The sequence below is a fragment of the Taudactylus pleione genome, unplaced genomic scaffold (genome assembly GCF_031769625.1).
Source record: "Taudactylus pleione unplaced genomic scaffold, aTauple2 ptg001628l, whole genome shotgun sequence".
Lineage (NCBI taxonomy): Eukaryota > Metazoa > Chordata > Amphibia > Anura > Myobatrachidae > Taudactylus > Taudactylus pleione.
In genome coordinates this window covers 1,840,483-1,865,050 of record NW_028286025.1, presented here as the reverse complement: position 1 = coordinate 1,865,050, position 24,568 = coordinate 1,840,483, and the positions used below count along the sequence as shown (strand labels likewise).

Sequence of the window (24,568 nt, the reverse complement as noted above, 5' to 3'; positions counted from 1 at the left end):
TTCATTGAAATAGTATTTATTATACATATAACTTAGAACTAGATCTAAGTTCCACACTTTATACAGAGAGGCATCCGGCTTCCCATTATACAGGCGGCCATTTGTCTTTTCAACTCCACGGCTCTTCACCGGGTTTCAGTTCCCTTGAGACACAAGAGGACATGAACCATTAGTTACAATAATGCAGTTTACAACGTAAAGGAATAACGGTGTCTTTATCATAGAAGCATAAATATAAAAATGTCAAACCTGAACAAAAGATGTTAAGGATAGGAGCGTTATAACTACTGTTCTTAAAACAGGACTGGGTGGACCTATTACAGAATCACACTGATCCCCATGAGATTGTTTCGTACGGATCCTTTTGTGGAATACACAAGGTTACTGGCTTTTCTGACAAATATCTGCTTTAGATTGTATTCTAAAAATAAACAATCCTGTCAACATACTCAACAGTGTAGTGCAGAAAAGTTTAAGTACCAGTCCCGTTCTCCAATGTAGGTTTGAACCTTATTATATAGTTTTTACGCGCTACAGGAAGGTGGGGACCCGTTTTTTTAAACTGAGCGGGTCCTGCAGGACGTGTGGTTTGTCCTGTCTGTGCGCAGAGCCACAACATCCAATCAGCGCTGGTGACGGCGGTGTCTTTTCAACCAAACGCCTCCAGCAGATTCTCCTCACTGCAGCTCCCAGAATCCCCCTGGTGCTTGAGGCTCCTCCTCCCTCTGTGTCCGCCTTCAGCAGCAGGGGGATCCCCCAGGAGGGTGGCAACTGGGTATTGCAGTCGGGAAGCCGGCGGACCTAATTCCAACAGCCGGCTTCCCGACTGCTTTATCCCGGCGATGGTTAAATGACAGGCGTCTAGATCTAGACGCCTGTCATTTTACTGACGCCAGGAGACCGGCATCCTGATCGAAGGGATGCCGGGCGCAGACAGCCGGGGGGGGGTGTGTGTGTTACAATTAGGGCTCCCGGGGGGGGGGGGGGGGGGGGGACTTAGGGTTAGGCACCCCCTCGTGAGGTCAGGGTTAGGCTAGGGGAGGGAGGGTTAGGGTTAAGCACCCCCCCGGGGGACTTAGGTTTAGGCGGTGGGGAAGGGGGGGCTAGGTTTAGGCAGTGGGGGGGGAAGGTTAGGGTTAGGCACCCCTAAGGGAGGGTTAGGGGAGGGAATTAGGTTAGTCTATACTTACCTTAGGGACGATCGGGATTTTCACCCATGTTGGGCAACCGCTGTCGGGATTCCAACCACCGGACGTAAATCATACCGATTCCGTAAGCTGCGACCCTCATTGTTCTCCTCACCGGCCCGCTTTCCCTGTCTGATAGCCGGGCTGCAGCTGCTATTAACACGGACATACAAGTACGCAAGTAAGAGAACCTAATGCTACACCGCTGGGCTGTGAGAAGTTGGCCTCCTATAGGAGGAGTGCAACGTGCTGATTCAGGACCACCGCTCGTGCTCCCACAGCCGCCCGGTTCTCCCATCACTTTGCCGGCTATTAAACATCAGAGGTGCACACCCTGTCCTGGATAAAAAGCGGCTGTAGAGAACTTTCCAACAACTGTTCCTATTACACATAGACTAGTGCCACGGCTGGTGAGTATTCCATATTTTGTATTTCTCATTACTAACATCAGCTTGTTTCACAAGTTACATTGTATCAAACAAACACTCAATATCTGTGGATCCCCATCAACAAAAACTTTTTTTTACTTTGACATCAAACAAATAACTACTCTAAAGGAACTTTGGATTGAAACTATTACTATAGAAGTCCCCGTTGTTTAACTCATAATAACAAAGTCAAAAGACTCTATTCACTCATTATATATTCTTTATTGTGGTTTTAGGTGTATATTTTATCTGCTGAAATATGCTGCTATTATTGTGAATGTTATATGTGATTGGATACTTATTTAGCAATAAATTGGTATTGTTATATTCAGCCATTCTTTTACGAATTTATTATATTTATTAAATCTACTAAACTGATTAATTATGTTTAGCTATATGTCTCACTGCGGCAGTCTTTCCCAAAAAAATAAAACTTTTCTAGTGCATCTGCACCAGCCCTAGACTTGGTGTGTCTGAAATCAAACGTATCTGCGACACCTAACACTCAATAGCCAGCACTTGATCCTCCATGCACACCTGCAGAACACTTAGCTTAGGTGCTAACACCCGGTTACACTCATTTAGCTGCAAGTTGGGATGCAGCCAAGATACAGGACTCCGAATTGCACATAGCTGCCAAACTGCGTTTGCTAAGATGCCTGCGCAGTGACGGAAAAAAAAATATCACAAAATCCGTCAGAAATACCGACTTTCATCCAACTCTGACACATGTATTCTCCTGCAGTCACTATGAGGAGAACCACTAAATAATACAGCGGTATGCAGTCGGGAAGTCGGCGGACCTAGGGGGTCATTCAGACCCACTCGCAAGCGGCAGTACGCTCGCAAGTGGGTCGATGGTCCCCACTGCGCATGCGCGCGACGGAGGGAGCTCCGTCGTGCTCATGCGCGAGACCCGGACTGCGACAGCCAAGCTGTCGCTCCGGGTCTCGCAACAAAGGGGGCGTGCTGTCGATGGTGACTGACAGCACGCCCCCTTTGGTGGGCGTGGCGGCCAGACGGAGGCGTTCCCATGGGAACGCCTACCATCTGAAGCCGGCCCCACTGACATCACTAGTGATGTCAGTGGGAGTGATTTGGGCTCTGATAGAGCCAAAATCACTCCAGGACTTGTGGCTGGGAAACCCTACCGCAGGGTTTCCGTCGCAAGTCCGATGGTCGCGATGGTCACCCACAGCTATACGAGCGTCCAGGAGGACGCTCCATTTTAATGGAGGAGGGCCCTGATTCAGAGCGAGCGCTCTGGTCAGAGCGAGCGGCTCTGAATCAGGGCCCTAATCCCAACAGCCGGCTTCCCGACTGTCATATACTGGCAAGGGTCTAAAGACAGGCGTTGATATGCCTGTCATTAGACATACGCTGGGAGCCCGACATCCCGAGGACTTAGGGTTAGGCACCCTCCCGGGAGGTTAGGTTTAGGCTAGGGGAAGGGGGGTTAGCGTTAGGCACCCCCCCGGGGGACTTAGGTTTAGGCGGTGGGGAAGGGGGGGGGGTTAGGTCTAGGCACTTAGAGGGGGGATTAGGGTTAGGCACTGGGGGGGGGAAGGTTAGGGTTAGGCACCCCTAAGGGAGGGTTAGTGTTAAGGGGTAGAAATAGGTTACTATATACTTACCTTTGACGATCGGGATTTCCTCCTCTGCCGGGATGCCGCTGTTGGGATTCCAACCGCCGGCAAATCATGCTGATTCCAATACAGCAAGGTGGGGAGTATCAGAGGCAACGTGGGGAAAGGTCAGGGGGTAAATTTAGTATGCAGTCCTTCCAAAGCCACTGACCTAATAAGTCGCCCATAGTATCTGTATCCCTTATGCTTACAGAAAGGCTTCAGCTATAGAATGACACAAACCATCAGGCTACTCAGATAAGCGGTCACGGGCAATATTAGCTCTCTAGAGACCTCCACAATCCTCAGGTTTGGCTCCGGCTATAGGCATGAGGCGCTCAGACTATGGATGCTTAATAAAACAAGGCCCATCTGTTTTGTTTAATGGTATATACAGTACTGAGGGATATGATGGACCTACATAAAGGATAACATTTATAAAAATGGCAGATTGCAGTAAAATAATCTATGAGGTAAAATGGAAATAAAATAGATGGAAGGAAGTGTTCTAAACGCAGGTAAACTGACCTTTGGAATAGTTTGCTTTTATTTTTGAATTGAGTCAACCTGGAATCATTCCACCTATCAAAATACAGTCCAATGGCAAATCCTGCAGGCAAGAATGCGTATGTCCACATATCCCGTATGTAATTGATAACGTTCACCATGGTGGCTAAAACACAAAACAAAATGCAACCCTGGTTATACAACTTTATACAGAAATGTATGTTTTAGCTTAACATTGTATATCTCATATCCTCCATTTCTCCAAGATACAAAGTCTCCCTCTTCCCCAAATCCCCCATCTCTCTGGGGCACCCCCAAGTCTAGTTTGCCTCATCTTTCTGGGGCCTACAGTCCTCTCCCACATCTCTTCAGCTCCCCCAGTCCTGATCTCCCCCATCTCTCCGTGGTGCCCAGTCCTGATCTCCCCATCGCCCCTGGGCCCCCCAGTCCTTCTCTCCCCATCTCACCAGTGCCCTCAGTCCTCCCCTCCCCCATCTCACCAGTGCCCCCAGTCCTCCCCTCCCCCATCTCACCAGTGCCCCCAGTCCTCCTCTCCCCCATCTCACCAGTGCCCTCAGTCCTCCTCTCCCCCATCTCACCAGTGCCCTCAGTCCTCCCCTCCCCCATCTCACCATTGCCCCCAGTCCTCCCCTCCCCCATCTCACCATTGCCCCAGTCCTCCCCTCCCCCATCTCACCATTGCCCCCAGTCCTCCCCTCCCCCATCTCACCATTGCCCCCAGTCCTCCCCTCCCCCATCTCACCAGTGCCCTCAGTCCTCCCCTCCCCCATCTCACCAGTGCCCTCAGTCCTCCCCTCCCCCATCTCACCAGTGCCCTCAGTCCTCCCCTCCCCATCTCACCAGTGCCCTCAGTCCTCCCCTCTCACCAGTGCCCCCAGTCCTACCCTCTCCCATCTCACCAGTGCCCCCAGTCCTCCTCTCCCCCATCTCACCAGTGCCCCCAGTCCTCCACCTCACCAGTGCCCTCAGTCCTCCCCTCTCACCAGTGCCCCCAGTCCTCCCCTCTCCCATCTCACCAGTGCCCCCAGTCCTCCACCTCACCAGTGCCCTCAGTCCTCCCCTCTCACCAGTGCCCCCAGTCCTCCCCTCTCCCATCTCACCAGTGCCCCCAGTCCTCCACCTCACCAGTGCCCTCAGTCCTCCCCTCTCACCAGTGCCCCCAGTCCTCCCCTCTCCCATCTCACCAGTGCCCCCAGTCCTCCCCTCCCCCATCTCACCAGTGCCCCCAGTCCTCCCCTCCCCCATCTCACCAGTGCCCCCAGTCCTACCCTCTCCCATCTCACCAGTGCCCCCAGTCCTCCTCTCCCCCATCTCACCAGTGCCCCCAGTCCTCCACCTCACCAGTGCCCTCAGTCCTCCCCTCTCACCAGTGCCCCCAGTCCTCCCCTCTCCCATCTCACCAGTGCCCCCAGTCCTCCACCTCACCAGTGCCCTCAGTCCTCCCCTCTCACCAGTGCCCCCAGTCCTCCCCTCTCCCATCTCACCAGTGCCCCCAGTCCTCCCCTCTCCCATCTCACCAGTGCCCCCAGTCCTCCACCTCACCAGTGCCCTCAGTCCTCCCCTCTCACCAGTGCCCCCAGTCCTCCCCTCTCACCAGTGCCCCCAGTCCTCCCCTCCCCCATCTCACCAGTGCCCCCAGTCCTCCCCTCCCCCATCTCACCAGTGCCCCCAGTCCTCCCCTCTCCCATCTCACCAGTGCCCCCAGTCCTCCCCTCCCCCATCTCACCAGTGCCCCCAGTCCTCCCCTCTCCCATCTCACCAGTGCCCCCAGTCCTCCCCTCCCCCATCTCACCAGTGCCCCCAGTCCTCCCCTCTCCCATCTCACCAGTGCCCCCAGTCCTCCCCTCCCCCATCTCACCAGTGCCCCCAGTCCTCCCCTCTCCCATCTCACCAGTGCCCCCAGTCCTCCCCTCTCCCATCTCACCAGTGCCCCCAGTCCTCCCCTCTCCCATCTCACCAGTGCCCCCAGTCCTCCACCTCACCAGTGCCCTCAGTCCTCCCCTCTCACCAGTGCCCCCAGTCCTCCCCTCTCCCATCTCACCAGTGCCCCCAGTCCTCCCCTCCCCCATCTCACCAGTGCCCCCAGTCCTCCCCTCCCCCATCTCACCAGTGCCCCCAGTCCTACCCTCTCCCATCTCACCAGTGCCCCCAGTCCTCCTCTCCCCCATCTCACCAGTGCCCCCAGTCCTCCACCTCACCAGTGCCCTCAGTCCTCCCCTCTCACCAGTGCCCCCAGTCCTCCCCTCTCCCATCTCACCAGTGCCCCCAGTCCTCCACCTCACCAGTGCCCTCAGTCCTCCCCTCTCACCAGTGCCCCCAGTCCTCCCCTCTCCCATCTCACCAGTGCCCCCAGTCCTCCCCTCTCCCATCTCACCAGTGCCCCCAGTCCTCCACCTCACCAGTGCCCTCAGTCCTCCCCTCTCACCAGTGCCCCCAGTCCTCCCCTCTCACCAGTGCCCCCAGTCCTCCCCTCCCCCATCTCACCAGTGCCCCCAGTCCTCCCCTCCCCCATCTCACCAGTGCCCCCAGTCCTCCCCTCTCCCATCTCACCAGTGCCCCCAGTCCTCCCCTCCCCCATCTCACCAGTGCCCCCAGTCCTCCCCTCTCCCATCTCACCAGTGCCCCCAGTCCTCCCCTCCCCCATCTCACCAGTGCCCCCAGTCCTCCCCTCTCCCATCTCACCAGTGCCCCCAGTCCTCCCCTCCCCCATCTCACCAGTACCCCCAGTCCTCCCCTCTCCCATCTCACCAGTGCCCCCAGTCCTCCCCTCTCCCATCTCACCAGTGCCCCCAGTCCTCCCCTCTCCCATCTCACCAGTGCCCCCAGTCCTCCCCTCCCCCATCTCACCAGTGCCCCCAGTCCTCCTCTCCCAGCTAGCAGGCCCCGTCTCACCGTCTCCCGGTGTATGGTTAGCAGAGGGCCGCTGTCACACAGCAAAGAGGACACTGGAAGAGACCACTCTGCGCCCGGACGGGGGGGAGCCGGGCCGGGGTATACTGGTAGATACACACCAGGATACACTTGCAGACCTATGAAGCACCGGGTGGTGTATAGCTGGAGAAGCAGCGGGTGTGTAGATGTGGGGGGTCTGGTGCTTAAGATCATTATCCACCGACCTCCCCCCTCCGGCTTGGACAAGGATGGACTGAGCCGGCTTCCGGGCATGCGCAGTGGGGTGAGAGTAGTGCGCAGGCGGGAGCCGGGCAGTTGGGCCGCAGTCACTGTGCAGCAGCCGGTACATGGGGTGAGGCCGCTCCGTGTCCGGGGAGAGTCTCCGTGTCTCTGCCTGACGGGTGACGGTATAGGGCAGGTGGAGCAGCGAGCCTGAGGACCGGCACAGGTCAGCGGAGGGCAGGATAAGCCTGGCAGCCTTAGCTGTGGATGGGTGGGCAGCGGCACAGAGGCGGGAGGTAGCAGTGGTGTAGGGGCAGGAAGGTACAGTCAGGTAGAGGTAGGTGGCCACTATTGGCTTAGTGGCAGGTGGCAAAGTGATTGCCGTAGGGCCAGGTGGGTACTCTGGGCGCAGTACAGTGGTGTAGGGATAAGTGGGTACTGTGAGCGCAGTGGTGTAGGGATAAGTGGGTACTGTGAGCGCAGTGGTGTAGGGATAAGTGGGTACTGTGAGGGCAGTGGCTTAGGGATAAGTGGGTACTGTGAGGGCAGTGGCTTAGGGATAAGTGGGTACTGTGAGCGCAGTGGTGTAGGGATAAGTGGGTACTGTGAGCGCAGTGGCTTAGGGATAAGTGGGTACTGTGAGCGCAGTGGAGCAGGGATAAGTGGGTACTGTGAGGGCAGTGGTGTAGGGATAAGTGGGTACTGTGAGCGCAGTGGTGTAGGGATAAGTGGGTACTGTGAGCGCAGTGGTGTAGGGATAAGTGGGTACTGTGAGCGCAGTGCTGTAGGGATAAGTGGGTACTGTGAGGGCAGTGGCGTAGGGATAAGTGGGTACTGTGAGGGCAGTGGTGTAGGGATAAGTGGGTACTGTGAGCGCAGTGGTGTAGGGATAAGTGGGTACTGTAAGGGCAGTGGCGTAGGGATAAGTGGGTACTGTGAGCGCAGTGGTGTAGGGATAAGTGGGTACTGTGAGCGCAGTGGTGTAGGGATAAGTGGGTACTGTGAGCGCAGTGGTGTAGGGATAAGTGGGTACTGTGAGCGCAGTGGTGTAGGGATAAGTGGGTACTGTGAGCGCAGTGGTGTAGGGATAAGTGGGTACTGTGAGGGCAGTGGCTTAGGGATAAGTGGGTACTGTGAGGGCAGTGGCTTAGGGATAAGTGGGTACTGTGAGCGCAGTGGCTTAGGGATAAGTGGGTACTGTGAGCGCAGTGGCTTAGGGATAAGTGGGTACTGTGAGCGCAGTGGAGCAGGGATAAGTGGGTACTGTGAGGGCAGTGGTGTAGGGATAAGTGGGTACTGTGAGGGCAGTGGTGTAGGGATAAGTGGGTACTGTGAGCGCAGTGGTGTAGGGATAAGTGGGTACTGTGAGCGCAGTGCTGTAGGGATAAGTGGGTACTGTGAGGGCAGTGGCGTAGGGATAAGTGGGTACTGTGAGGGCAGTGGCGTAGGGATAAGTGGGTACTGTGAGCGCAGTGGTGTAGGGATAAGTGGGTACTGTAAGGGCAGTGGCGTAGGGATAAGTGGGTACTGTGAGCGCAGTGGTGTAGGGATAAGTGGGTACTGTGAGCGCAGTGGTGTAGGGATAAGTGGGTACTGTGAGCGCAGTGGTGTAGGGATAAGTGGGTACTGTGAGCGCAGTGGTGTAGGGATAAGTGGGTACTGTGAGCGCAGTGGTGTAGGGATAAGTGGGTACTGTGAGGGCAGTGGCGTAGGGATAAGTGGGTACTGTGAGGGCAGTGGTGTAGGGATAAGTGGGTACTGTGAGGGCAGTGGTGTAGGGATAAGTGGGTACTGTGAGCGCAGTGGTGTAGGGATAAGTGGGTACTGTGAGGGCAGTGGCGTAGGGATAAGTGGGTACGGATGTAGGGGATGGGTGGCTGATGAAGGCAATAACAGGAACTGTAGGGCAAGCGTCGGCCCTCGCCAGCCTAATAGTGAGAGCAGGGGTTGGAGCTAATTGATCAGACAACATTGCATTATTCCCTGAGCCCTGTGGTTATACTGTGCAGCATTGTTACTTTTAGTGGACCGTTTCCAAGCTCTCTGGATACTTACTGATCTAATTGATTTCCAGGATCTGTCAGGATGACGTCCATTATTAAGCTGACTACGCTCTCCGGAGCGCAGGAGGAGTCCGCCCTGTGTTACCTGCTGCAGGTTGATGAGTTTCGCTTTCTCTTGGACTGTGGCTGGGATGAGAATTTCTCCATGGATATAATTGAATCCATTAAAAAGTACGTGTCTCAGGTTTCCTTGCATGTAATGATCAGTAGTATTCTGTCATAACCAGTGCAGTTCCACTTTCCTTCCTGGGGTGTTGCGCTATGCTCTGGTGCTTCTAGCACACTCTGGTGTATTTCTCAGCAGTTTGTTGCATCAGCTGAGTGTGCTAGAAACACCAGAGAAGAGAGCAACACCCCAGGCACGAAAGAGGAGCTGCGTTGGCTGTGACAGGTGTAGGGTGCTAGAATTAACACTGTGATGTGTTATGAGATTGAGAAAGAGATCTCCCTTTAATTATTTATTTTGCAGATGTACAATACATTGTATATGCTAGAAATATGGACATAAAGTCCCAGAGTAAACAATCGGCCATCCTATCTGAGTGGGGGTAATATTTCGGGGCAAAGAGGGCTCAGGCCTCGGTGACAGAAATTTGCAAGGCAGCCGATGGACATGTATGCTCACCTCTGGGCATTATAACTTGGATATATTATCCTCTGCTGATTCTCAGTGTGGGAGGCCTCTGGGCATTATAACTTGGATATATTATCCTCCGCTGATTCTCAGTGTGGGAGACCTCTGGGCATTATAACTTGGATATATTATCCTCTGCTGATTCTCAGTGTGGGAGGCCTCTGGGCATTATAACTTGGATATATTATCCTCTGCTGATTCTCAGTGTGGGAGGCCTCTGGGCATTATAACTTGGATATATTATCCTCTGCTGATTCTCAGTGTGGGAGGCCTCTGGGCATTATAACTTGGATATATTATCCTCTGCTGATTCTCAGTGTGGGAGGCCTCTGGGCATTATAACTTGGATATATTATCCTCTGCTGATTCTCAGTGTGGGAGGCCTCTGGGCATTATAACTTGGATATATTATCCTCTGCTGATTCTCAGTGTGGGAGGCCTCTGGGCATTATAACTTGGATATATTATCCTCTGCTGATTCTCAGTGTGGGAGGCCTCTGGGCATTATAACTTGGATATATTATCCTCTGCTGATTCTCAGTGTGGGAGGCCTCTGGGCATTATAACTTGGATATATTATCCTCTGCTGATTCTCAGTGTGGGAGACCTCTGGGCATTATAACTTGGATATATTATCCTCTGCTGATTCTCAGTGTGGGAGGCCTCTGGGCATTATAACTTGGATATATTATCCTCCGCTGATTCTCAGTGTGGGAGGCCTCTGGGCATTATAACTTGGATATATTATCCTCCGCTGATTCTCAGTGTGGGAGGCCTCTGGGCATTATAACTTGGATATATTATCCTCCGCTGACTCTGTGTGGGAGGCCTGTTAGTCACACAGCCACTTAACAAATGTTTGATGCTGCTGCTTTAGTTTTACTTGTAGCTCCGGCCATTGTATCGTATTGGGTACGTCCCATTGTAAGGGCTGCCATGGAGTATTTACACTGCCCCACGCGTTGCCATAGCCAGGTGACAATTTGATGACCGCATAAGGTCTGAGGTAATCTTTTGCCCATCTTGACCAATAAGTCCAATTATGATCTGATTTCTTTCCTTAGGATTAGTTTTGTTCAGTACGGCCACTTGCTGCAATCCATGCAATAAAGACCTGTTGCTGCTGTGACTAGGATGTACCCAGTGGCATGTTATACTTTGGGCATTTGCCGCAGTAGACCCAGCGGTAGAGGTATAGCCCTAGACCGGCTTTGGGTGCTTGGTTAGTCCCAGTAAGAGCTTGGGACATACTTTCCGACATTCTGGGAGGGGGCAGCAAGTGGTGTGGGGACGGCTGAAAGGGGTGGTGCCAGCACGGTCGTGACCTTGCCACCCGCTTTATAATGCTGATATTGTGGCATAGGGGGCATCTTATCTGAGATACAGAAGGGCCTAGGGCAGTTGTTATGAAGGGTATGTTTAGCAGAGGTGGTGAGGGGAATAATGCTTAGCAGTCTTATTGGATAAAAGCGCTATAAATAAAATTATTATTAACCAGATAATTTTCACACTTCTTTCGGGAGTAAAACCAAATATACGGGAGAGTGTGCCAATAAGCACATTTCACTACTTCCACATGAGAACTAATAAAATGTTTTAAAGATGTTAAATCTTGTAATTGTCTATTTGTTTAATTATAGGTTTCAGAGACTTAAGCTGCCCGTCCACTAAGCGATTATATCTAGCGATAGAGCGATAACGACGGTCGTTGACTCTCCATCGCTTGGTAATCGCCCGCAAATCAGGCAGTAAAAGGTTAAGAACGACCAGCGATGCGCGCGCCCTCTGGTCGTTTTTAACATCAATCATCGCCCGAACACGACTGTCAACCTGGCGACCACCGTCAGGTTGCCATGTTTGGGAATGATTGATCTGCATACACTGAACATTCAGTGTATACACTTCACCCCGCAGGAGTCGACGGCGTCGTAATCGTGCCGTCGTCCCCCGCATCGTGTAATGGATGGGCCGTTTTAGGCCCTATTTCCAAGGCAGTCACATTTTTATTTATTTTTGTTTAATACGTTTAATATAAGTTTAAGGAAAAGAACACAATAGCATCGCGATAACGACAGTATCCAGTTACTGATACACAAATCATTCTCCATGATAAAAACTGCTCCTCTATATGCCTCACAGAGGACTTTCACATTTAATAGTTCCCTTCCCATAATACTTTGTTGGTGGGACCCTTGCCCGGTACGCCAACCGGCTGTACCCTGGGACCCTTCTAATCACTGTATTTAGACAGATGAGCTTACATAAAGCTGGGATCTCCGCGTTCCCCTTTGCTGCTGATGGAACCGGTGTCTGATCTCCCCAGCTACAGAAAGGGCCAAAGGAGGACTGCAGGTGGTCTCTGCTATATAAAAGCAATGATTGCTAACTGTTCACTGAGGGAGTGGGCCCATCTGAGTACAGTTAAACTGATATGTATAGGGTAAATGCCCTTTAAGGCCTTGGGCTTTATTTAACTTGGTTGTTGGTGTGGGCAGACGTTCTTCTGGCTCTGATCTCAAGTGGGGTGGCATCAGGATGTTCCTAGGCGCACATCACCGAGGTCACTCCTGCCATTATGTAAGCTGCTGTTGTATCATTAATACTAGTGACTATTCATAGGTGCCCAGACCGATTAATGGGCTTCATGCAGATACGTTACTGCCGTAACTAACGGAAAATGCAACATAAGTTTATAATATGCAGTTGTGTATAGGTGGAAGACCTTAACTATCTCTCCTGTAATCTCTAGGTATGTCCATCAGATAGATGCTGTCCTCCTGTCACACCCAGATCCCCTGCACCTGGGAGCTCTCCCCTATGCCGTGGGGAAGATGGGATTAAACTGCGCTATTTATGCCACTATCCCTGTGTACAAGATGGGGCAGATGTTCATGTATGATCTCTACCAGGTCTGTATAATCTGGGCACGTTTCCTGCCGTCTCTGTAATCTAAGCTTCAAGGTGGGGAAAACTCACAAAACGTCTCTTGTTTCAGTCGCGACACAACACAGAGGATTTCAGCTTGTACACCCTGGACGATGTGGATTCTGCATTTGATAAAATACAGCAGCTGAAATTCTCTCAAATTGTACATTTGAAAGGTACAGTAGAATTTTTTGTTAGGGTTTTTTTTGTTGTGGGGGGAGGGATATATATAGTCTGTTATTAATGTTAAATAATTGGTCTCCATTCAGAGAGAGTCTTCGAAAGTAATGTGTGTGTGTGTGTATATATGTATGTATATTTATTTCAGTATACAGGTACACAGATTTGCAAACTGGGAAGCTTCTTGAATGGAACTTCCTAAAAACAACCTCAGAAGCATACTTTTGCCAATTTTGCAGTAAAGCATGATAACGTTTATTTGGTCCACGTTGTCTAGTCTAGGGTAGTAGGTACATCAGCGGCATATTTAATTGGATGATGATGTTATGGTTTCATGGCCCTTAAATTATATATTGTTCACTTAAGGGACATTTTCTGTGGTCAGACCAAACATGTTCAAAAAAAAAAAAAAGCAGCACAGTTGCCTCTGAGATGTTCTATTTTCCGTAAATTGAAACTTGTAGTTAAGTCTCCAATTTGCAAAGTTTGTCTGCTGATGTCGTTCAGTGCCGGCACCCTCCCTTATCCCCGAACCCGCACAACCTGACGACATCGTCAGGTTGGACAGCAGGTTCAGGCGATGACAGATTGCGACAACGACCAGAGGGAGCGCGCTTCGCTTGTCGTTGCCGGCACATTCACTGCACGATAAACGAACGATAACGATGTCGTGATCGTACATTTATATCGGGTAGTGAATATGCGCCTTAAGTCCTGTCTTTTTGGGAACCTTTTTAAAACTGCATCTGGTAAAAACATTCACCATAGTTTGTGTACGCTGTCTCGTACAGGGAAAGGTCACGGTTTGTCCATCACCCCCTTACCGGCCGGTCACATGATTGGTGGGACCATATGGAAAATCGTAAAGGACGGAGAGGAAGAGATTGTTTACGCCGTGGATTTCAATCACAAGCGGGAGATGTAAGTTGAGCCCTAGCCTGAGAGAGGAAGGAAAAATAAACTGATTTAGGTTTTGCTGTAACGTCTTCCTTCCTGTGTACATGATGTCACTGTGCTTCCTTCCTGTGTACATGATGTCACTGTGCTTCCTTCCTGTGTACATGATGTCACTGTGCTTCCTTCCTGTGTACATGATGTCACTGTGCTTCCTTCCTGTGTACATGATGTCACTGTGCTTCCTTCCTGTGTACATGATGTCACTGTGCTTCCTTCCTGTGTACATGATGTCACTGTGCTTCCTTCCTGTGTACATGATGTCACTGTGCTTCCTTCCTGTGTACATGTCACTGTGCTTCCTTCCTGTGTACATGATGTCACTGTGCTTCCTTCCTGTGTACATGTCACCGTGCTTCCTTCCTGTGTACATGATGTCACTGTGCTTCCTTCCTGTGTACATGATGTCACTGTGCTTCCTTCCTGTGTACATGATGTCACTGTGCTTCCTTCCTGTGTACATGATGTCACTGTGCTTCCTTCCTGTGTACATGATGTCACTTTGCTTCCTTCCTGTGTTCATGATGTCACTGTGCTTCCTTCCCGTGTTCATGATGTCACTGTGCTGATGTCACTGTGCTTCCTTCCTGTGTACATGATGTCACTGTGCTTCCTTTCCGTGTACATGATGTCACTGTGCTTCCTTCCTGTGTTCATGATGTCACTGTGCTTCCTTCCTGTGTACACGATGTCACTGTGCTTCCTTCCTGTGTACATGTCACTGTGCTGATGTCGCTGTGCTTCCTTTCCGTGTACATGTCACTGTGCTGATGTCACTGTACTTCCTTCCTGTGTACATGATGTCACTGTGCTTCCTTCCTGTGTACATGATGTCACTGTGCTTCCTTCCTGTGTACATGATGTCACTGTGCTTCCTTCCTGTGTACATGATGTCACTGTGCTTCCTTCCTGTGTACATGATGTCACTGTGCTTCCTTCCTGTGTTCATGATGTCACTGTGCTTCCTTCCCGTGTTCATGATGTCACTGTGCTGATGTCACTGTGCTTCCTTCCTGTGTACATGATGTCACTGTGCTTCCTTTCCATGTTCATGATGTCACTGTGCTTCCTTCCTGTGTACATGATGTCACTGTGCTTCCTTCCTGTGTTCATGATGTCACTGTGCTTCCTTCCTGTGTACATGATGTCACTGTGCTTCCTTCCTGTGTACATGATGTCACTGTGCTTCCTTCCTGTGTACATGATGTCACTGTGCTTCCTTCCTGTGTACATGATGTCACTGTGCTTCCTTCCTGTGTACATGATGTCACTGTGCTTCCTTCCTGTGTACATGATGTCACTGTGCTTCCTTCCTGTGTACATGATGTCACTGTGCTTCCTTCCTGTGTACATGATGTCACTGTGCTTCCTTCCTGTGTACATGATGTCACTGTGCTTCCTTCCTGTGTACATGATGTCACTGTGCTTCCTTCCTGTGTTCATGATGTCACTGTGCTTCCTTCCCGTGTTCATGATGTCACTGTGCTGATGTCACTGTGCTTCCTTCCTGTGTACATGATGTCACTGTGCTTCCTTTCCGTGTACATGATGTCACTGTGCTTCCTTTCCGTGTACATGTCACTGTGCTTCCTTCCTGTGTACATGATGTCACTGTGCTTCCTTCCTGTGTACATGATGTCACTGTGCTTCCTTCCTGTGTACATGATGTCACTGTGCTTCCTTCCTGTGTACATGATGTCACTGTGCTTCCTTCCTGTGTTCATGATGTCACTGTGCTTCCTTCCCGTGTTCATGATGTCACTGTGCTTCCTTCCCGTGTTCATGATGTCACTGTGCTGATGTCACTGTGCTTCCTTCCTGTGTACATGATGTCACTGTGCTTCCTTTCCGTGTACATGTCACTGTGCTTCCTTCCTGTGTACATGATGTCACTGTGCTTCCTTCCTGTGTACATGATGTCACTGTGCTTCCTTTCTGTTGTAGACATTTAAACGGCTGTTCTCTGGAGATGATCAGCCGACCTTCCCTGCTCATCACGGATTGCTTTAATGCCACTTACGTACAGCCCAGGCGGAAACAGAGAGACGAGCAGCTGCTGAGTACGTACTCGTTCCTTCTGCCTGTGCAATTAGGGGGTGATTTACAGTTGTACGCAGATCGCATCGCTGCCGTGTCTTTGGATGCAGCATTGATGCAAAAATATGGTAATGAGGCGTTTATAGAAAAGACTCTTCCTGCCGGCATTGCAGATCCGAGTGCTGTGTCCGAACACACAGCACCGCATCCAATGGTCGCAGCCATCGGCCGTCTGAGTAAGCCTAAACTTGCTCAGATTGGCCGCTGAAACTCCTGAGCCGGGGCCTGGAAATCTGCGTCTGAATACGCAGACCCATGGCCTCGGCACATCTACAAAATGGGGACGACATGCCCCTGTTTTTTTTAAAAGGTGCCGCATGGCCGCTCTCTCCCCGTCCCCAAATGGCACTGCGTGCAACGACACAGGAGCCATTCTGCCGCCATCGGAGATGTACGCAAACCATCATTATTGCGTGCGTCTCTGAATCAGGCCCTTAGTCCTTGTTGAAGTCCCTTGTAAACTAAACAGAAGAAAGTTTTCGCCTAAACATTGTGGGTACGCATTTTAATACAAGCTTAGCGTGCTGTAACTGGGCTTTCGAGGTCACTGTGAACGTAATGACAAATTGAAGATTTATCAGTGTCTGAAATTGCCTGTGCCTACAAAGACTTAAAATGCCTATAGTTGGAAAGGCGGAGATCTCGGAACAGTTAAGCGGTCTCCGCTGTCGTTTGTCTGTAGATGGTGATTGTGTACCTGAGATGTGTACAAAATAGAATGAATACTGTATACAGTCAGGTGCATAAATATTGGGACATTGACAGAATTTTCAATTTGGCTTGCTTCACTAATAGTGACAGCTCTTTGGATCTCATATTGAGAGTCGATAGCAACTGATTCCAAATTCAAATGTCACACCTAGAATCAACTCCAGACCTTTTACCTGCTTAATTGATAATAAAATAACGAGGGAATAGCCCACACCTGTCCATGAAATAGCTTTTGAGTTGATAGTCCCATTACTTTTGGCCCCTTAAAAAGTGGGAGGCACATATAGAAACCATTGTAATTCCTACACCGTTCACCTGATTTGGATATAATTACCCTCAAATTAAATCTGAAAGTCTGCAGTTAAAGCTCATCTTGTTTGTTTCATTTCAAAGCCATTGTGGTGGTGAATAGAGGCCAAAATATGAAAATTCTGTCAATGTCCCAATATTTATGCACCTGACTGTATATCGCCTTGTGTGTACTCTGCAGCCAATGTCCTGGAGACCCTGCGAGGTGACGGGAACGTGCTAATCGCTGTGGACACCGCTGGGAGGGTGTTGGAGCTAGCCCAGCTCCTTGACCAGATTTGGAGAACCAAAGACGCTGGGCTCGGGGTGTACTCCTTGGCCCTTCTAAATAACGTCAGCTACAACGTAGTCGAGTTCTCAAAGTCCCAGGTGAGTCTCTATTATTCATAAATGGTTTCTTGGTTCAGCTGGAGAATGGCGCAACGGATCATGTGACATCCGTGTTTGAACTACGCAACACTTAACGCTTTTCATGTCGGTGGTGTAAATGACTGCTGTGTTCCGTGTTAAATAACTAGTCACTGATTGTTATTGGCACTGTAACCCAGCTGTTTCTACTTAAGTTACTCCTAAATATCCTTGTGCATAGGCAGTGCTCACCACGCATTTCGCCACAGCCTCAAAAAGTAGGCTTTAAACTACTCTTTCCTGTTGTCTCTTCCAAGGATAGTGTTGATCCTGTGTAGTTGGTGGCATTGTGCCTTCCTGGATATAATTATGCATTTGTTAGATTGTGTGCTGAGAAAGGAATGGACCCTTTTAGTAACCCTGCGTGCCACATCTTCAGCTGTACAGCTTTCCCAGGACAAGGTAGAATGACTGTTGGTCGGCCGCCCCTGCTCTGGTCTATGGATAAGTTGGGGGAGAGTTGACGTTGAGTAGGACTACAGCACCCATGTACTCCATTTATTAGATATTGTAGTACTGCAAGAACATAAAGGACCTGCAGAAATAAAGGATGGGCAGTATCGGCTTTGCGGTCCTCAGTCAGTCGGAGCATCTTTCTCCTAGAAATACTACTGAAACGAGTGTAGTTCTCAGTATTTGTTTGCAAGTAAGCCTGGTAATTTCACATAGACATTAAGTAACACCTTGTCACGTCGCACATACTGACCTGGCAATAACAAACGACTACTTTAATTTATTGGGACAGCTTGTATATTACACAATGGTTACATGAGCGTTTTGGAGTTTTCTTTATATTACTATTTTCTGTTTACTGCCTAATTATGTCCCCACACTGATGAGTAATTTGTGCCCAGGGTATACTATATAATACCGTCAGCCCAATAATCATTTTGTGGACTAAACCGAATATATCTGGGATTCTGCCTACTACTTCCTGAAGAGCTGGTACTTTCCCCAAGTGCCAGATGTCTCAGTGATGTAACTAGTTTTTAGTGCATTGGTATGCTGGTTATTGGTAGTGCTCACAGAAATTGTTTAATCCAATGTATCTAGTTGCAAAAAAAACAACTTATTTTCTTTTTTGGCAGAAAATATTGCATTATTTCTTATTATTTATCATCTATGCTCAATCACCCTTACCTGCGATGGCCACTCATGTTACAGGTGGAGTGGATGAGCGACAAGCTCATGAGATGTTTCGAAGACAAGAGGAACAACCCCTTTCAGTTCCGTCACCTCTCCCTGTGCCACGGCTTTGCTGACCTCTCTCGTGTCCCCAGTCCAAAAGTGGTTCTGGCCAGCCAGCCTGACTTAGAATGTGGCTTCTCCAGGGAGCTCTTCATCCAGTGGTGCCAAGATCCCAAAAACTCTGTCATCCTCACCTATAGGACCACCCCAGGGACTCTCGCCCGCTTCCTGATTGATAATCCCACAGAACGAGTCATAGATATGGAGGTAACATACAACTTTGTGGAGACACACTGTTCTGATTCAGTATGTGTTTATTTGTAGGTTAGTTAATACATATCTCTAACGATACGTTCTTCATGTGTCGGAAGTCACCAAGAACAAATCTGTTTCACCTTGCTCTATGCTTTAGGTTGGGTACGGGATCCCGGTGGTCAGAATCCCAACACCGGCAACCCCACACCGGCATCCCGGCGGTTGGGATTCTAACAGGTTTCGGCATTCCGGCGGTCGGGATTCTGACAGTGTCGGCATCCCGGCGGTCGGGATTCTGATCGCAACCCCACTTTGTAGCTTCAAGCCACATTAAAGTATGCAAATATTCAAATTATATTTAGAACTACAGGGTAATTAAGTGTGTGTGTTTTAATGGATGCATTCAGTGAGGGAGAGTCTATTCTAAACCCGATGTAGACTTTGCAGACTATTTACAAATGCTTAGCAATTCATCTCTTGTCCAAATTGCAGATGATGTGAGCCTTGTATTGTTTTTCAGCTTAGGAAACGCGTCAAGCTGGAAGGAAAGGAACTTGAAGAATATCTGGAGAAAGAAAAACTCAAAAAAGAGGCAGCAAAAAAACTGGAACAGTCCAAAGAGTACGTCCTGCTCCTTGCACTATGTGTCCAGATCGTTCTTCACTAGATTGTGACCGATGTCCCTCATCCCCTCTCCCAGGGCAGATATTGATTCCAGTGACGAGAGCGATGCGGAGGAAGACATCGACCAGCCCATGTCCCACAAGACCAAACACGACCTGATGATGAAGAACGAAGGCAGCAGGAAAGGAAGTTTCTTCAAACAGGCCAAAAAGTCGTACCCCATGTTCCCAGCCCCCGAAGAGCGCATCAAATGGGATGAATATGGTGAAATAATAAAGTAATGGGGCTCTTAAGTGTTTAGTTTATTATTTTATTGACCTGTGCTGACATTGAATAATTTTGTTTTTTGACTCATTTTTATGAAGGCCTGAAGACTTCCTGGTGCCGGAGCTTCAAGCGACAGAGGAGGAAAAGAGTAAGTTGGAATCTGGCATGACAAATGGCGAGGAACCAATGGACCAAGATTTATCCGATGTGCCCACAAAATGTGTGTCTGCAACAGAGCCAATGGAGATAAAGTGAGTGAATCCTAAATTTCTCGGAATGCGGGAGAGAAGAAGTTTCCTCCACTAACACCAGTCAGGAGCTTTTGTGGAATTGCCCTGAGTGTTATCTAGTTCTAATGCGGACCTTGCAGAACGTCATAAAATATCTTCAATCTGTCTTTACCTACAGGGCAAGAGTCACGTACATCGATTATGAGGGGCGGTCAGATGGAGATTCTATCAAGAAGATCATTAACCAGATGAAGCCCCGTCAGTTGGTAATTGTTCACGGACCCCCTGAGGCCAGCATGGATCTTGCAGAGGCCTGTAGGGCTTTTGGGGGCAAAGATATTAAAGTTTACACCCCAAAACTTCATGAGACCGTGGATGCAACAAGTGAAACTCACATTTACCAGGTAACGTATAAGTTGTACTAATTCTGCAGAATTGCTAGATTCTAGTTTTTCCTTTTACAGTTCCATTTAAATGATAAAACTAGACTCGTTTTCTATGCTGATGGGTTGGACTTTGCCTTTTTTCCAGTCTCTGCTGCTTCAGAAACAAAGATCTAATTGTTTTGCATTGTATCTAATCTTATTTCTTAGAATGTCCTCTGCTCTGTAATTTCCAGCGACTTCTGTATCCGAACAGGTCAGGTTGAAAGACTCCCTCGTCAGCTCCCTGAAGTTCTGCAAAGCTAAAGACGCCGAACTAGCTTGGATAGATGGAGTGCTTGACATGCGCGTATCAAAGGTAGACACAGGGGTCATCTTGGAGGAAGGGGAGTTGAAAGACGACGGGGACGACTCTGAAATGCAAGTGGACGCTCCATCTGTCGATGCCAGCACTATCGCTCAGCAAAAAGTCATGAAGAGCCTGTTCGGCGATGATGAAAAGGAGTTTTCAGAAGAGAGCGAGATCATTCCTACACTCGAACCATTGCCAAGCAATGAGGTGCACAATTTAGTTGGTTATTGGGTTAATCCATCCATTAGAGGGAGCAGCTACACATCAGGATAAGCCTGTCTCTAGTAAAATGTGTCGGAAATTAAAGTTTTAGGAAATTACTGGTCTGCAATCTTATGGCACACATGTCCCATACAGCTGCAATAAATGTGTGTTTGTAGTATATCGATCGTATTGTATTGACGCTAAACCCTAAAGGCAGAGTTTCACAAAGTCTGAATTGTTAAGATGAATGTGACTCCTGAAGGCCCCATTGTGACTGTTTAAGCAGTGTTTTTTTGGTGGTATTGCATAAGGACTGGTTTCCTAAAGTCCCAACTGCTGGAAACCCAGCCGAGAATCCAGACTTTAGATTACAATAGAACATTGGATCACCATCAATGTCTTTTCTACAAAACCCCAACAACTTCAGTGGTTTGGTGCTTAAATTTGCCGGCAATGTGCCAGTGTTACAAAACCCCAGCTAATCCCATACTTGACAGAAGTCATTCTGTACACAAAGCACTGTTTCTCTGTAACACTGGTGATTGGTGAGAGCAGCCATATTAACTGCTCATCTAACACAGAGCAGTGCAGTAAAACTGTATTGCTCAGTTTCTGTTTAATTTTTTTTAAATGGTAGAATACCCCTCTTGATCTTATTGACAGCTAAATAATATGGTCAGCACTGTGACCAGGACTAATCTGTCATTGATTTGTTGGACAGGTTCCTGGACATCAGTCTGTGTTTATGAATGAGCCAAGGTTGTCTGACTTCAAGCAAGTCCTCCTGCGGGAGGGTATCCAGGCAGAGTTCGTCGGGGGCGTCCTTGTCTGTAACAATGTGGTAGCTGTCCGCAGGGTGAGTAGTGGACACTGTTTCCGGTGGTGGGACCTTAGTTTGTGGTCTGATTCAGTAGCTGTAGATTGCACCTTCATATTCAGGAACCCGAAGCAGATAATGTTTCGTCTTTACTAACGCGTGACCTCTTTTTTGCAGACGGAGACTGGACGTATCGGTTTAGAGGGTTGCCTCTGTGAGGACTTCTATAAAATAAGAGAACTTTTATACGCACAGTATGCTATAGTGTGAGCAGCGTTTACTGGAAGACCCCTTTTGTGTACCTCAGAAATCTCCCGTGACAAACTGCGTTGTCACTATTTTTGTTTTGTTTTTTTCCCTGAAATAGTTTTAGAATCCTGTACTGTTTGTTTTGGGAAACTTGTGAACTTTTATTCCTTTTTGTTTTTGTTTCCCTTGTTCTGGATCCTTTACCCCCAAAACACATTGAACATGATTGGTTTATACGTTCAAACCCAAATTCTATTTTTTCATTCCCTTTTTTCCCCCACCAGTGCTCATGGTGAACATGAGGAATCCACGTTATAATAGAGCTTGGGTTATACCTCGTTACGTCATGTAACTTTGAAATCTCTTTTGTCTGGAAGCAATTCCCCTACAGTTAATGTAGACATTTAACTTGGCCTTGATTTATTTTTTATTTTTTTTCAGCCAGTCTGTGGATCATTCGCAGTAAGGATACAGGAAAAAACTTAATGGGGATTTATTATGAAACTATAATGTAAATATGTAGCGCTGTTATTTTTCCTAACCGGTTCTAATAAAAAAAAAAAAATCTGTTTAAAGCATCCTCTTCTAACTTAACCTCTGCATGTATATCCATGTGTTACTGTGTGATTTATCCAATGGGACTTTGAAAATTTCCAATGATGGGGGAACATGTACAAATCCGGGAGAGGCGCACAAAAATTGCCATCAAAAAGGATCATTTACGTAATGTGAGAAGCCACATTTAAGTTTAATGGTAGATTTTTAATTTGATTTCTTTTTTTTTTTTTTTTTAAATGGACCTTTTAATCCTCCTGACAGACTATTATAGTTTGAAGTTTCGATCCTCTTAAACTATCATGGTACATAGGATACTCCGGATAAGTTTACACGGCAGAGGTGGTTTTAGTTGTGGTGCAAAAAATACCAGGAATTTAATGAGAAGTTTATTAATCGTTTCATGTTGGTACGTTCTCTGCTAGCTACAAATGTTGTCATAAAGTCCATCTTCTATTTATCGAATGGGTACAGATGATCCTAGTCAGGGTTAATGCCTAATACAAAATATATTGGATAGATTTGTTACGTGCTTATTAAAGGTAGATGGTTTGAATCTCTGCAGTCGTATTCTGTTGAACTTTTTGATTTCTATGACCGGTTGTCCAGCCTTATTCTTTGTCTGTTAGCACCGAATCGGCTACTACAGTCGACGGCCTGATCCAGACCTAATCAATCTGCGGCTCTCCAGCTGTTGTGAAACTACAAATCCCAGCATACCCTCCCACCGATCAACTGGTAAAGCATGCTGGGACTTGTAGTTTCACTATAGCAGGAGAGCCACAGATTGTCCAGGCCTGATCTGATCCATACGCCACAGTTTAAATGTGTGAAATTAAATATAGTTGGACTGAACAAATGACCTAAGGAGGAGATGACTCCTAATGCAATGATACATTGTTGGTGCATTTTTTTGCAGTGCAATATTAACTGCAATAAGTAATTGAAAAGTACAATTTTATTTAATCTTATGGAATGTTTTATATCAAGTCATATATTGATAGGTTTATTTTGACTCAGGTTGGGCTGGTACTTGTAGTACCACCACTGCTAGCGAGTAATAGGTTGGCAGCAGTCTGCGTACAGTGCAAAATCAGAATTTTGTACATTTTTTTTTTTTTTTCCTCCTGTATTTTTTTGATTCGGATAAGTCAATGACACATCATGATTCAGACAGTACCTCCTATTATTTGAGGTGCCTCGTGAAGTTGCTACTGTTATATAACACCTTTATGTTAATACAGTTTGACTGCACTATTGAGTTTTCAGGGAATCATCTTAACCAAAAGGACTTTAATTATTATTTGTATTTTTTTTAAAACTTGTTTGGAATGTTTTTTTTCCACCCTGAATTGTACAATAAAGTTAACATATAACTGTTTTTGGAATGTGTTGTGACAATGACTGATGGACACTAGGGGGCAGTCATTCCACATCAGCTAAAAAAAAAAAAAAAAAGTTGTTTGGTAGATGTAAAGATTTTGAATATTCAAGTAGCAATGGATATAATGGAGGGAGATGTATGGAACCTTGGACAGATAAAGTGCCAACCAATCAGCTCCTGTCATTTTCATACATGTAACATGACAGCTAGGAGCGGATTGGGTTGGTACTTTTGTCTCTCCAGGCTTTGATAACTCTCCCCCGTGATCTCTTAATAATAGAGTAGCAATCCTCAGTAGGGAAGGATATTTGTGGTCGCTGACTTATCTTACAGTTAAAGGCGAGTATCCACTACCCGATTAAACAGAGCGATTGAACGATAAGTCATCATCATTCAATCACTTGTTAATCGGGCACAATTCAGGCAGTTTAATGTAAAAAATTACCAGCGATGCCCGCTCCCACTAGTCGTTTTTCACATCTATCATCGCCCGAACATGTTGGTCAATCTGCCGATAACGACAGATTGGCCATGTTCGAGGATGAGGGAGGTGCATACGCTGAATGACTGATCGTTCAGTGTAGGCACAGCACAAATTGTGAAACGACTACGCAATTACAATGTCGGAACCGTGCAGTCGTTTCACAGGCTGCTAGTGGATACGCACCTTGAGATCTTCACACACCATTACATTCACTGCAGCGGGGCGTCGCTACTGTGGATGTGTGTGAACGTTTTAAGTGATTGACTCATTTATCTAGTCATAATGATGTAAAAGCCTAAACGCATACGATCATTAACGCTCATCGAATGTTTGTTGCATTTATTAATATCATTCAGAGACCGTATCCATTGAGCTATCGCAGGGCCCATTCTGCGCAAGCGCAGAGTACAAAA

General features: G+C 48.0%; 3 protein-coding genes across 5 annotated transcripts; 1 reads left to right on the top strand and 2 right to left on the bottom strand.

Annotated features, from left to right (window-relative positions):
• Nucleotides 1–6,908, bottom strand: NDUFB1 (NADH:ubiquinone oxidoreductase subunit B1). Of its 2 annotated transcripts, none has more exons than XM_088464313.1 (3): nt 6,780–6,908; nt 3,769–3,913; nt 1–143 (listed from the first exon to the last, which is right to left on the bottom strand). In XM_088464313.1, exons 1-3 carry the CDS (start codon nt 6,871–6,873, stop codon nt 110–112), a joined length of 273 nt encoding a protein of 90 aa, XP_088320439.1. In that variant the 5' UTR covers nt 6,874–6,908; the 3' UTR covers nt 1–109. The 2 variants fall into 2 exon arrangements, with proteins under 2 accessions (XP_088320439.1, XP_088320440.1); XM_088464314.1 differs by lacking the exon at nt 6,780–6,908 and adding an exon at nt 4,281–4,298.
• On the top strand, nt 6,874–22,301 carry CPSF2 (cleavage and polyadenylation specific factor 2). Of its 2 annotated transcripts, none has more exons than XM_088464312.1 (15): nt 6,874–6,943; nt 8,957–9,116; nt 12,329–12,488; nt 12,575–12,680; nt 13,476–13,605; nt 15,583–15,698; nt 16,937–17,124; nt 18,328–18,618; nt 19,127–19,227; nt 19,307–19,507; nt 19,596–19,748; nt 19,906–20,131; nt 20,367–20,669; nt 21,388–21,522; nt 21,661–22,301. In XM_088464312.1, the coding sequence occupies exons 2-15, from the start codon at nt 8,968–8,970 to the stop codon at nt 21,751–21,753; spliced, it is 2,352 nt and encodes a 783-aa protein (XP_088320438.1). In that variant the 5' UTR covers nt 6,874–6,943; nt 8,957–8,967; the 3' UTR covers nt 21,754–22,301. The 2 variants fall into 2 exon arrangements, with proteins under 2 accessions (XP_088320438.1, XP_088320437.1); XM_088464311.1 differs by lacking the exon at nt 6,874–6,943 and adding an exon at nt 6,950–7,108.
• On the bottom strand, nt 7,231–8,854 carry LOC148442067 (uncharacterized). The gene is made up of 2 exons (XM_088464288.1): nt 8,708–8,854; nt 7,231–8,607 (listed from the first exon to the last, which is right to left on the bottom strand). The coding sequence occupies exons 1-2, from the start codon at nt 8,852–8,854 to the stop codon at nt 7,231–7,233; spliced, it is 1,524 nt and encodes a 507-aa protein (XP_088320414.1).
• Nucleotides 22,302–24,568: the final 2,267 nt, after the last annotated feature.

Excerpts from the sequence above, each read along its gene's own strand:
- NDUFB1 (XM_088464313.1), bottom strand. The coding sequence starts at position 6,873 with ATGATCTTAAGCACCAGACCCCCCACATCTACACACCCGCTGCTTCTC. Across the intron at positions 3,914-6,779 it reads AGGTCTGCAAGTGTATCCTG|CCACCATGGTGAACGTTATC; the intron begins GTGTGTATCTAC and ends TTTGTGTTTTAG. Across the intron at positions 144-3,768 it reads AAAAGCAAACTATTCCAAAG|GGAACTGAAACCCGGTGAAG; the intron begins GTCAGTTTACCT and ends TTGTGTCTCAAG.
- LOC148442067 (XM_088464288.1), bottom strand. The coding sequence starts at position 8,854 with ATGTTGTCTGATCAATTAGCTCCAACCCCTGCTCTCACTATTAGGCTG. Across the intron at positions 8,608-8,707 it reads CCTACGCCACTGCCCTCACA|TACCCACTTATCCCTACGCC; the intron begins GTACCCACTTAT and ends CTGCCCTCACAG.
- CPSF2 (XM_088464312.1), top strand. The coding sequence starts at position 8,968 with ATGACGTCCATTATTAAGCTGACTACGCTCTCCGGAGCGCAGGAGGAG. Across the intron at positions 17,125-18,327 it reads TCGAGTTCTCAAAGTCCCAG|GTGGAGTGGATGAGCGACAA; the intron begins GTGAGTCTCTAT and ends CTCATGTTACAG. Across the intron at positions 19,749-19,905 it reads ACAGAGCCAATGGAGATAAA|GGCAAGAGTCACGTACATCG; the intron begins GTGAGTGAATCC and ends CTTTACCTACAG.